Source organism: Loxodonta africana, chromosome 13 (genome assembly GCF_030014295.1).
Source record: "Loxodonta africana isolate mLoxAfr1 chromosome 13, mLoxAfr1.hap2, whole genome shotgun sequence".
NCBI lineage: Eukaryota > Metazoa > Chordata > Mammalia > Proboscidea > Elephantidae > Loxodonta > Loxodonta africana.
Genome location: NC_087354.1, coordinates 6816953 through 6830221, shown reverse-complemented (window position 1 = coordinate 6830221; position 13269 = coordinate 6816953). Strand labels below are relative to the sequence as shown.

General features: G+C 47.3%; 1 protein-coding gene across 1 annotated transcript; it reads left to right on the top strand.

The window, feature by feature from the left end:
- Positions 1-973: 973 nt before the first annotated feature.
- LOC135233063 (P protein-like) lies at positions 974-12442 on the top strand. The gene is made up of 5 exons (XM_064296178.1): positions 974-987; positions 4614-4712; positions 8803-8994; positions 11694-11751; positions 12164-12442. Exons 1-5 carry the CDS (start codon positions 974-976, stop codon positions 12440-12442), a joined length of 642 nt encoding a protein of 213 aa, XP_064152248.1.
- The last annotated feature ends 827 nt before the right edge of the window (positions 12443-13269 follow it).

Here is a 13269-nt window from a genome sequence, read left to right as displayed (position 1 = left end):
TGTAAAAGCATGGATCCCTGGTTACAGGGTGCTTTATCTCCTGTTGGGAATCATTCTTCATGGCAGTCCATTTCTTTTCGAGAAACTGCAACTGAGAGCTAAGTGTAAATAGTCCAGGGAATGATGTTTCCCTTCAGACACTCCTATTGCAAGTAGTAGGAAAATGATACATGAGAACATTCATTCTAGCTTATGTGGACCTAGATTATTGAAACAGAATTTCAGTATATCCCCCTAATTCTTTTCTCTCCATATACTTTAGAGATGCCTTCAAGTAATTGAGACAAAAGTGTCAAGAGACCTCACAAGGCAGGCCCCAGGCCCTGTTCCTGTTCTCAGCATCATCTCGAGGTTTCTCACTCTCTTCGCCCTGGCTTCAGCCCCTCAGCCCCCTGCCTATGAAAGCGCAGACTCTCTGGGTGCTAGAAGACAACGGGCATAAAGAAATTTTTCAATCCTGTAATTCTACACTTTAGGAATTCTAAGAATGTATCCTAAGAACCAAAGGCACACACAGAGTCATCTATCAGAACCCTTACAGAGTTTCTAACTTGTCTTACTAAAAACCTAAAAATTTCTTAAATTTCCAAGAACAGATGAGTGGTTAAGCAATCCATATAATGAATGGAATGCAGACATTAAACATTATGCTGTAGACACATATTCTATAACACAGGAAACTGTTAGTGACATAGGTAAGTGGAAAAATCAGAGGACAAAGCAATTTCTATATTAGAATGTGTGCCTCTATATACAAGTATTTGAACCTGACTTTAAAAAATATTAATTTACCTGTAGAAAATAAAGACTGAAAAGAAGTTCTCCAAATGTTAATAGTATTTCTGAATTACAAAATTATATACAATTGTTATTTGTTTACAGGTTATTCAAACTATGTGCTGTACTGCCTGCTTGTAACTGTGCAGGCACATAAGAATTTTGGATGCATATGTGCAGAGTTGCTGAGTGAGACATGGGGGAAAGCAGGTACAGAGAGCACCTAGGCTTAGATGTGAAAGGGAAAAGGTCATAAAATACTTTGCACCTTAATTAAGTCAGTAGGAAAAAAGCCAGGCCTTCAATTCTGTGCTCTGCCATTTTTACTTCTAGGCCATGAGATGCATGCTATTTGGTGAACCTGAATCTTCACTACATGCTGATTTGTGATTCCTCTTCTTCCAGGACTTAGGTAGGGGAACTTGTCAGCTGAATGGTCTCTGTTATGCTTCCACTTAGGCTCACAGAGAAAACTAGATTCGGATCAACGGAGAATGGTATTCAAAGGTGTTGAATTAATTTAAATTTCGAATGGCCTGAGGTCTTTTTGAGACGTTTCCTAGTGTCTTGGTCATCTAGTGCTGCTCTAACAGAAATACCACAAGCGGATGGCTTTAACAAAGAGAAGTTTATTTTCTCACAGTCCAGTACGCTGGAAGTACAAATTCAGGGTTCCGGCTCCAGGGGAAGGCTTTCTCTCTCTGTCAGCTCGGAAGGAAGGTCCTTGTGATGCATCAGTCTTCCCTTGGTCTGGGAGCATCTCAGTGCAGAAACCTCAGGTCCAAAGGATGTGCTGTGCTCCCGGCATTGCTTTCTTGGTGGTATGAGGTCCCCGTCTCTCTGCTTGCTTCTCTCTTTTATATCTCAAAAGAGATTGGCTTAAGACACTATCTAATCTTGTAGATCTCATCAATATAACTGCCACTATTCCATCTCATTACATCATAGTGATAGGATTTACAGCACGTAGGGAAATTGTAAGGGGGAGGGGGAGAGTTTGCACTCAGGAAAGAAAGAGGAAATGGTCCCTACAGGAGTCCCTGACTCAGCAGTTAAACATTAAGTCAACAAAGTGTTCTAGCCCGAAGAAAGTTAACAAAAAGGGAAGGCAAGTACCATGAGAAAGATATAAGGGGGAGGTAGGAGAAAAGGGTGTAAAGCTCTAAGAAAACTACTGTTATCTGGGCATTCAGGCTCTCTCTCTCTCTCTCTGAGTAGCCCACTTGACACCTCCTTGTCAAGTGTACTTTCACTATTAACCCTCTGCTAGCTAATAAACCTCTACTTGCTTGGCACTATTTGTCTCAGTGTTTGAATTGTTTCCTACACCGAAGACAAGAACCGAGGGCATTCTCTCCAGTAACAAAATCACATCAGATGACAAAATGGTAGGCAATCATACAATACTGGGACTCATGACTTAGCCAAATTGGCAGATATTTTTTGCGGGCACAATTCGATCCATGACATCTAGTGAAGGTCTTTTTTTTTTTTTTTTTTGGCTCTTTAGGAAGATGATTAAATATGAAAACACTTAGAAACCATTCCCTGTGTGCTTAACTACAATTATAAAATATTTTGTGAACATGTACAAGGTGCTACAGAAATGCGGAACAATAATGAGACCAGCCAGATGTGGCCACCACAGAGAAATTTAAATGGACTCTGACTTTCCCCCGTTTCCAATTTTCCTTCTGGATGCCAGCAGGTCATACCTTCCTGGTGACAGGGTGCTCTAATGGGTTGTCCTCAGCTCACGGCTATGCTCCTGGGGACTGACAGCACCTTGGCTCCTGTGTGCTGCCCTGAAGGCCAGTGATAATTCTGAGAATGTGGTTGATTTAATGATTTAACTGTTCTATTTGAGTCAAAAAGTCAACCTAATGAAAATAAAACTATGATTACCAGGTTTAAGCCATTTAATAAGTATTATTAAGAACCTGCATTAAACTAAAAAAAAAAACTAGGTACCATTTATAGTACCAGATAAAACAAAATGAAAGTAACTTGGCAACCGTTCAAAAAATGCTCACAGTCTAATGGAAATAATTCAACCGATAAGCAATAATCTATCTTTATGTTTTCCATTTCTATTATATGATGCAACAAAACTTAGGTTTTTTTTTTTTCATTTATCTACACTGCACAGCTGAGAAAACAAAAGCTCAGGGTGGTCACACAGCATGCACAAGGCCACTGTAACAGTCATCTTTGCACAGTAGTGTTACACAACTACCCGGGGATAGGCTGAACATACCTGGGCGTTTGTTGACTCGTTGAGCCATTTATCCAAGTACACCTGAGGCTTCTCTGGCTTTACGGTTACGGTTAGAAGAGATAAAACAACAACTAATTGTTTAAGCCAGTCTGAAGAGCCAACAGCATGTGAATGGTTAAATTCCACTGGTGGAATTCATCCTTCACCACATCCATGGAAGTCGGGGTATGTGCTCCACACCTCATTCCCTGCCATACTCTCCTCCTCCAGTGGTCATAGCCCCAGGACAGAGTCCTCAGCCAGCTGTGTTCTCTATAAGAACCAGCCAGGGCCTGGCTGGAGATGGTGCCCAGCGGCTCTTGAGCCTTTTTCTAACTTCCACAACATTGGAGGGTGTTGTCAGACGTGGCTCAGGACCCTAGGTTTCAGTTATCTCCAAGACTAGAGACTTATTTTTGTGTCACAGGTGTATGCTAAAATAAAAAAGAGCAAGTGGGTGAAAATAATGTTCTCAAAATTCCTTCTTTGCTGTGCATTTATGGCTTAAAAGAATGACTGGTATTTCCCTAGGTGAATGTTTCGCTCCACCCAAAGCATCTCTACAGGCCTGAGGTCCCTCTAAGAAAGACAACCTACTAACATGTAGAATGGCATATCCCCAACAATTAGGAATGACACATGTTTGCAACTTTTCATGAGATGCTGATTGCTTTCCAGCATCATGTCTCCTTTGATGAGGGTGACCATGTATGCTGGTAGGCTCTGTTGTGTCTGTGAGATTTTTTACCTCTCAAAAGCTCCAGGTTTGGATGACATGTATATGGTACAGGCCAATGCTGTGGAGGGGGACCCCTCAGCTCAGACCTTTGCTTTGTTTCAGGTGTAGCTGCTGCTCCCAGGAGCCCCTCCCTGCCATCTGGTTACCTTTTCATTATGGCCCTGTGGCCAGCTTCTGCGCTTGGCTTCTCAAAGAAGCTACTAACCAAAAAACAAAAGCCGTTGCTGTGAAGTCAATTCGGACTTATAGTGACCCTGTAGGACCGAGTAGAACTGCCCCATAGGGTTTCCAACACTATAATCTTTATGCAAGCGGACTGCCACATCTTTTTCCCAAGGAGCAGCTGGTGAGTTTGAGCCTTAGGTGACCAGCTGAGCCCTTAGCCACTGCACCACCAGGGCTCCTAAAGAAGCTCCTAAAGAAGCTATTAGGATGTTTAAATTGCCACTACACTGGGATTTTAGGAAATTGACTGTTCTGAGTATAAAAGGGCTCACCAGCCTCTGACTGCTTTTCTTGATGGGAAGCTCAGTGTAGAATGGTAGGTGTGGCCAGACTGACTGTAGTGCTTGAGGAAGCCTGACAGTACCACCCAGCAGCACGTGGTCCCCATGCAGGCATCTGCTTTGCACGTCCAGTGTGGTTCATGCTGGACAGGAGAGCTGTTCTGTGTCTTTCCTAAAACTCTAGTTCTCCACAGCTCAGCTATAACTTTTGTGACATTTCAGTGTGAAAGCTATCACTGAATCTTGGCCACACTCCTAAGCGTGACTAACAACAACTGGGGCCAGTTGTGATTTTTGCGTTGATGACTCCTGTTTCTTTACTGTCTTCCTCCAGATCTCACTCTGCTTTGCCCCGGCTCTTCAGCTTCAGGTCTAAAGACTCCTGCTTTTCGGAAAATACTCCTTTGCTGAGGAATTCTTCACAAGAGAAAGGGTGAGATTCCTTTTCCTTCCTATGAAATTAAGGAATTTCTGGGCATTGCCCTTGGCACTTATGCGGGAATTTTTTTCTGAGATATGAATTTTTACCTGATCTGTTTGGTCTCTGCCAGATCCTTGCCAGCTCAATGGAGCACATGGTACGTGATCCTAGTGGCTCTGTTCTGTGGCTTGTGGACCCTCAGAACATTGCACTGGTTGATCTATCTACACAGGTGTGTGCACACATGCACACTGCTGACAGGCTATCTCACTAACCTAGCACTTCTCACCTAGGGCAAGGTTGGCCCTGTTTGAAGGTATCTTTGGAAGTCACAACTTGGGTGAGGTGCTACTGGCATCTAAGGGTGGAGGTCAAGGCTGTTGCTGAACACCCTGCAAGGCCCAGGACACCACAGAGAATGATCTGAGGTTGAGAAGCCCTGCCCTGTATGATGCATAAGAAAACTCCCTTTCTGTGAAGTTGAAGGTCCCTGTGGGGACAAAGCTGGGTGGTTCTGGAGCTCCCTGAGTGAATCTAGCCTGGGGGAGGAGGGCAGGGTACCTCCTAGGATGAGGGCCCAGGCCTCTCCTCTTGCTCCGCCCCTCCCACAGACAGACTCCTCCTGAGCCAACACCTGAATTGTCTAAATTCATGAAGAATAAGAAATAGGATTGGCACAAAGCTAGGTCCTTGAGGCAGAATTCAGGTATACCTTCACCTTCCCATTTCTCCATTACTTCTGACACCAGCTGCTCCTCCCACAGCACTGTTTCTCTGCTGGGTTTGATAACTGCAGTGGCCACACTGAGCTCACAGTCCATACTTACAGTTATGTGGTTTATTAGGGAAGTGACAGGCTACAGCTTGGGATCAGGATCAACTGGGGAGTAACAGGAACAACTTGAAATCAGGTCAGGGAATATGCAGGCAAGATCTGGAAGGGTCCCTGAAGTGGAGAGCACATCCTTCCCTTCAATGTAGGACAGTTTCCAACCAGGACAGGCCTCACAGCTGCTTTCCATTGTCAGGCCTTTCTGCCATCAGGCTTCTCCACCATCGGGCCTCTTTGTTGTCAGCCTCTCCATACATAACTGACCCAGCTCTTAGCTCTGCTCAGCTCTCTCAGCTGCTCTCTGTCATCAGGCCTCTTTTCCATAAGGTGCCCTGCCTTAAGCCTATCTGCTGTTGGCCTCTCTGCCATCAGCCCCTCTGCTGCTAACTGGCCCAGATCATAGCCAGTGTAGCAGCTTGCTCAGCTCTCCCTGCTGCTGTTCTCTTAGCAACAGCTCTCTGCAGTTGGGCCTCTCCGCTGTCAGCCTCACCTCTGGTAACTGGCTCAGCTCATATCCAATGTTGCGATTTCAGGACCACTCTGCTTCTATGTGGCTCTGCTTCTCTGCCACCCAGGTCTTAGCCAGCAGCTCTCTTAGCAGTAGCTTTTTTTTTTTTTTTTTTACCAGACCTGGGAGGTACCTCTGTGTCCCAAAGGACACATTCCTCTCCAGGCTTATGTCAACCAGGAAGCCTTGAAAAACTCTGCATTTCAGCCCCCTATATAAACCAATCCTCATCTGTTAAAAGGTGGGGCCTCCCACATCAGACCAGAGTCCGACTAATCCTCACTTACACATGAGATGTCAGTCAATTTAGGTCCTGTACCAAAGTAACATTTTCTGTCAGCAGAAACCAGCTCTTCCCCTGGGCAAAGTAACAACCCTCTAGGGTAGAAAGCAAGTTGTTTCTCTAAAGAACTAGGGCAAAAGTAACAACTCCTTGAGGCTTACGGGAAAAATCTCCCATTTTTCCAAAGAATCAATGTAAAAGGCCACATAAAGGAACTCATTGCACCACACCCTGGCCCCATAAATCACCATCTTGGGTACCCAGTTGTCTTGGAGTTGTCTTTTGCCTGCTGATCCTGCACCCTGCATCACGGGGGCCTGCCGCGCTCCCTCACTGGCCTTCCTCCCCAGCTACAGCCAGGGGCTTCACACTTTGGGGTGCACAGAATTCCCTGGGGCTCACTCTCAGAGGATTCAGGGTTTTGGATGGTGTTTGGGGATCTGGATTCACCATTTCCTAGTGCAGGTCCCACCTGGCTCCCCTCTGGAGGCTCCTGATGATAAGCTGTGTCTCCCTGCCAAGTGCCTACCAGTCCCAATGACTACAGCAAACTCCTTCCACCCCTGGCTCTGCAGGGCAGTCCCACTTGGCTCAAGGGGGCCTGAATGTCACCTCCTCTGGGAAGTCTTGGTCTGTGCCTCTGCCCTGCTCTCTCAGACTTTGAGTTCTTCTGAACTTGTGCATGTGTTGTCCATGGGGTCGTGCTGGCCTGCACCCTTGTTGTCCCACACCCCAGTGCCCACGTGGCCGCCGACCCTCAGTGACGGATGGATGGAGGATGCAGTTGAGCCATTCCCACCGACCTATGTCTCAAGGCTTCTCTCTTTGGGGACAATTACTTCTCCTTCATCTGGTCTATCAATAACTCTGAAAGCAAACATGGCACATTATCTCTTTCCTTAACACTTTCCCTTGAATTTCTTGGTAAACTGTGAAGGCCTGAGGAATTTTTTGAATTCTCATTTGATCAGAAAACCAGTACTGGGTGCATTTTTCCAGGGCACGTGAGGGCTAGGGACGTGCCCTGGGGCCCAAGCCATTCCAGTCACAGGAACCACATCAGAGGAGCAGATCATCTTTGCTTAAGAACATTCTTTTCTTTCTTTTGTGCATGAAGCTAATTGAGGTAGTGCTAATGGGCATGTCTTTTTGAAGCTTTGCTACTGCCGCCTTTGTTCTGTTGCAGTGTTAGTTTGGCCTAATGGCTTATTAGGATGATGTCCATTGATTTATGTTCTCAGAGAGAACATCTCTTGTTTTGAGGCTAGGAGTGCATAGGTAGGGTCTGCTCTGTCCAGCTGGATTGCCACTACCTACATGTGGTCGTTTAAGTTTAGGTTAATTACAATTAAATAAAATGTAACATTCAGTTCCTCAGCTGTGCTTGCCACAGGACTGCTGTATAGGACAGAGCAGAAAGCATCTCCTTGCTGTGGACAGCTCTGTGGATGGCTCTGACATGGCTAGCTGTGATCCTCTTCCCACTTATAAGAAAATCATGTTTCCTTAGTTCTAGTTTGGCTACAGTTGTGTTTGTTCCTGGCACACCTGAGCATTTCCCAGGGTCAGGAAACCACAGGAAAGACGAGTGATTATTTTCAAGTCTGTGTACTGTCAGTGTCACCATCCATTGCTCACATGCTGGTTTTGCACAGTCTAGCTTGCCCCTCTGGGCTTCCCCTTATAGGGACAACTGTCTTTTCTTTTAATTGTTGTGAACCAGTTTTAGAGCAGTGGTAAGTGTTTGGAAAATCACAGCACTCCATTGAACTGGCCTCAGGGTGTGCTGGGCTAGTGAGGTCATTCATTTTTGCAGATTGTGGCAGGTGTTAGTGTAAATATTTGACCCCACAAGTATATCACGCAGTACACAAACATCCTGGGTGTCGGTGCAACCTCGAGCGCATCTGTGCAGAAGGATAGTTCGGAAGCCCAGGGATGTGACTTTGTAAGGTTTGAGCTTCCACTCGACCCATCCTTCTAGTCTCAGAGCTGTCCTCTGCCACTAGCTTGGCGTTCCTGCCCCATGTCCATTGGGAAGGCCCCAGGAGACCACCTTCCTTACAGCCTTGCTACAGAAAGATATGTCACAGAGGAGAAAAATTCACAACGCTCCTTAAGTTACAGGATGATTATGACAGAATTAGCTATTGAGAACTGACTGGATCATATTCAAAGAGAGCAAATATAGAAATGAGCGGGTGTGGATATGAGACAGTAAGGCCCAGACTCAGGACAGGCACTCGTTTCTTGAAAGTCTACAACTCATTTTGAAGACTCCAGTAACCCAGACAATTTACTCTGAGACCAGAAATCTGTGGCGTCATCCCCATTAGGGTAGGGTGGAGGTTACACTGTCTTTGTTTATTTCAAAAGCCAGGGCTCACTCCAGGACAATTCCCACATCCCCACTGAGAGGAAGCCTCATTTGCAGGATGGTTCCATTTTGGTGAGAGTAACCCCAGACTGTGTTTTCCAGGCTACAGTGCATGCCCATCTGCCCTCCGGATCCCACCACAGCAGAGGAGTCATGGGGACACAGCCCCACAGACTGGGAGCGGAGTCACTTGCTGGGCCGTGATGGGGCTGGACTGTCTGGGTCTGCTTCCACAGAGGAGAATGGTGACTTTCCTGATGGTGTTCCTGGCACGTTCTGTGTGTGGACACTGAGGTAGGAGGGCTTGAGTGCAGCCCTGTTGGAGTGACACTGCCCACAGGTTTCTTGCCCTGGTACTGGGGCACATCCTCACTTTGTTCTTCCAAAGCCCACTCATTGAAGGTGGAAAGGATGATTTTTCACAATGGCAGGCCACACTTTCTGTCAGGCGAGGGATTGTTTCTCCAAGCCCCAGAGGATATCTGGGTGTGATTCATGAAGCTATGAGAGACTTGGTGCAAGCATGCAGCACACATACCCTGCAGTCCTCCGTTTGTGGGTCTCTGTGGCCATCAGGTTTGCAAATGGAATTAATTCTTGTCAAGAGTGCTAAGAGGTCTCAGAGGCTGGCACTGTTATTGATAGTTATCTATGAAGCCCTTTACTAGGAGGAGGCTGGTTCTACTGCCTGAGGAGAGCCTGAGGGAGTGGTGAGGCCAGAGCAGAGGGAGCGCCCAAGCTCTGGGGAAGGCTGGCTGAACTGCAGACCCGCACTATGCTCTGTATCTGCTAGGTACATGCAGACATTGATGTGAAGGGAGGGCTCTATTGAGAGCAAAAGGTTTAAAAATGGCATCCCCTCACCACCTGACATCCCCTCACCCCTCCTGTTCCTTCACCACCTAGAGTCACTGTAGGTCTTCATGGTGCCTGATCATCCCCTTTGTAGACACACCAGTATCTGGCTGATAAGTCTGCTAAGAAATTATGTGAATTAGGTGAGGGGCGGGGGTGGGGGGAGGGGCGAAAGGGTCTGGCCCCATCAGTCGCCAGCATGGACACCTGACACTCTTAATGCCCTTCTTAGCCCCTGGGCCCAGCTCCCGAGGATGCTGTGTTCTCAAATGTCCCACAACTTAGGTGATAGCACCAGGTACCTTTGAGACTTTACCTTCAGTGGTTGTTTTACCTTCTGTGATTAATGGAATAATTGCCTTGAGATCACCACAGACTTACAAGATTCCACGCCATTCTGTCATGTCTAGAAAGTACCATGCACTGTTGATGAGCAAACATTTTATTTTGGGTTGTCAGCTCCGTTGTATATGTCAGAGTCACGTGGAAAGAGATTTGTGTTTAGGATAGCTGGATGAATGCTTCGTGCTTTAAAAAGAAGTGTCATTTTGATTCTTATTTAAATAGGAGCTCTTGAATCATAAGTTGGAAGTGTGAAATGGTTACCCATCAATTTCGATAAATCTAGGTTAATGTAAAACACGATTTTACCATTTTCATGGGATCAAAAAGAAAGTTTTGAAGGAAGGATGGAACTTAAAAAGATGCCCCAACATTGACTTTCTTCCTTCCTCTACCAACACCAACACATACCAGTGCCATGGGCTGCTCAGGGAGAGGGTACAGCGCCCAGGGCCCTATCCTGCCAAGGGGATGCCAGTGGGGGGAGGCCGGACCCTGCACACTCGGCTGGTTGGTTAGGAGGGAGGCTGTCACAGGCCTGTTGGGACAGCGTGAGCAGGGATGGGGAGAATGGCTGGAGGAGGGGAGGCCCCCATGGTGGAGCAGCAAGAAAGCCGGCGACCAGGAGGGGCCTTGAGGGGTGGTTTGGAAGGGCATGGGGGAGTCTTTCTGTGATAGTATCTCCTGAAAAATTCTGAAAAGGCTATATGGTACAACCAGCCACAGACTTGCGATTACTTCCTAGAATTATTATTAGTTTATGGACCAGTCAGTGCTTTTATATTGGAAGATGAAATTCATGTACCTACCTCCCAGAAAACTCTGGGGAAAATCATCGACAAAGATGAATCTGAGAGCCAAGATAAGGCACCTGATTCACTTGTAAATCGTGGAACCTTGGAGCCTTTACAGAGCCCTGGTGGTGCTGTAGTTAAGAGTTATGGCTGCTAACCAGAAGGTCAGCAGTTTGAATCTGAAGCCATCAACTAATAGGTTCTTGTCGAGCAGACTAGCGAATTGAAGTCAGCCAGACACAGGGTTGGGAGAACAGAAAGCTTTATTCAGAATTTGTAAACTGGGAGACAGGCAGGGTCTCATGACCTAAGGCTGCCAGCGCTCTGAAGCAGGGCAGATGAGCTCCTTTTATAGGGAGCGACATACGTGTGCGTGAAGAGTGAGGGGCAGATCTTTTGATGCTTGCACAGCCCGCATAATTCTAGTGAATGGGTTTTTGTGCAGGGCTCTAAAAATACTGAGCACAGCCCTGAAAAAATGGTGACCAGTCACTACTGCCACCCCAGGAAGGTCATATAGAGGGTAGATTCAGAGTCAGTGTGCCTGTGCCTCAGCTTCTTGCCAGGGGAAGACAAGGAACCTGGGGATTGACCAGTCGTGGTGAAGTGCTGTAAAAGTTGTAACAAAAATGTAGCAAGAGTAGACTTTTCTGAAGAACAACTATTATGGGATGGTTAATAACCATTTCATGACTGCCTGCTTCAAATCCACCAGCCACTCCTTGGAAAGAAACACTATGGGACAGTTCTACTCTGTTCTGTAGAGTCACTATGAGTTGGAATTGACTCCACGGCAATGGCCTGGAGCCTTTACAACCTAGTGAAAAGCCCAAATCTTGAATCCCAGTGCCTCTGCAGGAAGGCACTGCTTACCGTCTGAGTTTGTTCTCCAGCAGTGCTTTTCCAGGAGGCGGTGGTTTCCAGGGAAGCAGTTCAACAGTGCCGGATTCATTTCACCAGGGACAGACTCCTCCAGTGACGGCTGTGGCCCTTCTTTTGCAGGAGCTGCGTGCGTGGGCTGACGGTCACCGGCCTGTTCATCCTGGTAGTAGTGTGCTCCGTGAGTACTGCGGCTCTGCACGGGCCGTCTGACCCACCCTCCTGCCTTCCTCTGCAGGAGATGCCAGGGTGCCTGGGGTGGCAGCTAGGGTTTAGAGGAGGCAGAGGCCCAGCATAGACCCGCTGTGTTCTCACTCAGCAGTCACATCCCCAGATGGGCTTGCTTCCTCGGAGGCAGTTCGTGTACTCTGGATCTCTTCTTCCGCTCAAGGGGCTTACCAACTTTTCTTTTCAATCACATACAATAAATACACTCTTAATTTGCACTGTGACCCTTCCAGCTACATGGGGCCCCTTTGATGTAGCCCCGGGCCTCTGCTGCATGGTTAGCCTGCTTGAGAGGGAGTGAAGCTACATAAACCTTCTTGGAGGCTTCTCCAGCTCCATTGGTCCATCTGTCTCTGTGCTTTCAGAACACACTGCGTGCCCAACAGACTCTTCCCAGACTCAAATCAACCTCAGATGCCCACACGCCAGGCAGAGTGCTGGAGAGAGGGCGCGTACAGGTGTTCAGTGAACGTCAAAGGCTGGGAGTGATGGCTTCTCTTAAGTGGAAGAAGACAAGTAGGGGCCGTGATGGCGGCTCTTGTGGCACTGAGGGTGAACTGAGCCTGGAAGCCAGGAAAGGCTGTGAAGTGGCAGGGGGCAGAGAGGCCATGGAGTGGGCTTTGAGTGCATCCTGCCATGACTAGACCGATGCTTGCTGCCAGCATTGTGTGTTTCATGGCCTCACCAGTGTATGTGCTGGATAAATGGGTGTGTGTAGCCATCTGTTCCCAGCTGTGTGTGTGTGTTTGTGCATGGGTGTGATGGACATTGTGGGACGCTTGTGAGCTGTGACTAGGATAAGTCTGCTTGTGCTTGGGAAGTTATTTCTGGATGTGTGGTACACGACGGGTTGCGTTTGGTGGATGATTGCTGGTGTTGCGGTGTGACGGGTGTGGGGTTGTAAGTGAGGTCCCCAGTCCCACATGTGTGAGGTGGTGTTTCTGTGACTGCCTTTGTGTCTGAGCTGTGGGCTTGTCTGGGTCCAGGGTGAGTATGATCTGGGTGTAGGGAGTTCTCCTGTCCTTCCACCATGGAGAAACTGTGCTTGTGACCCTGTGTGGTGTTATCTGCACACGTGGCATGAGAGTGGGAGTGTGCAGAGATGTATGTGACTATGATTGCCCTCTTCCCACCTGTGAGATCAACAAAGATGATCAACAAGATAAAGCACTTGATTCATTTGTAAATGATGGGACCCTGGAGGCTTTACACACTGGTGAGGAGCCCAAATCTTGAACCTGAACACCCCTGCAGGAAGGGTGGGTAAGCAAATGGTGGGCACTTGAGGTAGATGCTGACTGAGCAGTCAAATTTGAGGGAGGTCAACTCTTAATGCCCACCAGTGGAGGAAAGCCATGGCTCCAGGAAATGCAATCTAGGGATGAGACAAAACAACCATACTGAACTTTGGAAACTAAAGGATTTTGTTTTTCTGGCTACTAATTTGCCTTTCTAAGAAGTCCTAGCGGTG

What these genes read in the sequence shown, in the direction of transcription:
- LOC135233063 (XM_064296178.1), top strand. An exon ending in AATTCTTCACAAGAGAAAGG is followed by an intron (nt 4,713 to 8,802) that starts GTGAGATTCCTT and finishes TGTGTTTTCCAG; the next exon opens with GCTACAGTGCATGCCCATCT. An exon ending in TCCTGGTAGTAGTGTGCTCC is followed by an intron (nt 11,752 to 12,163) that starts GTGAGTACTGCG and finishes CTGTGCTTTCAG; the next exon opens with AACACACTGCGTGCCCAACA.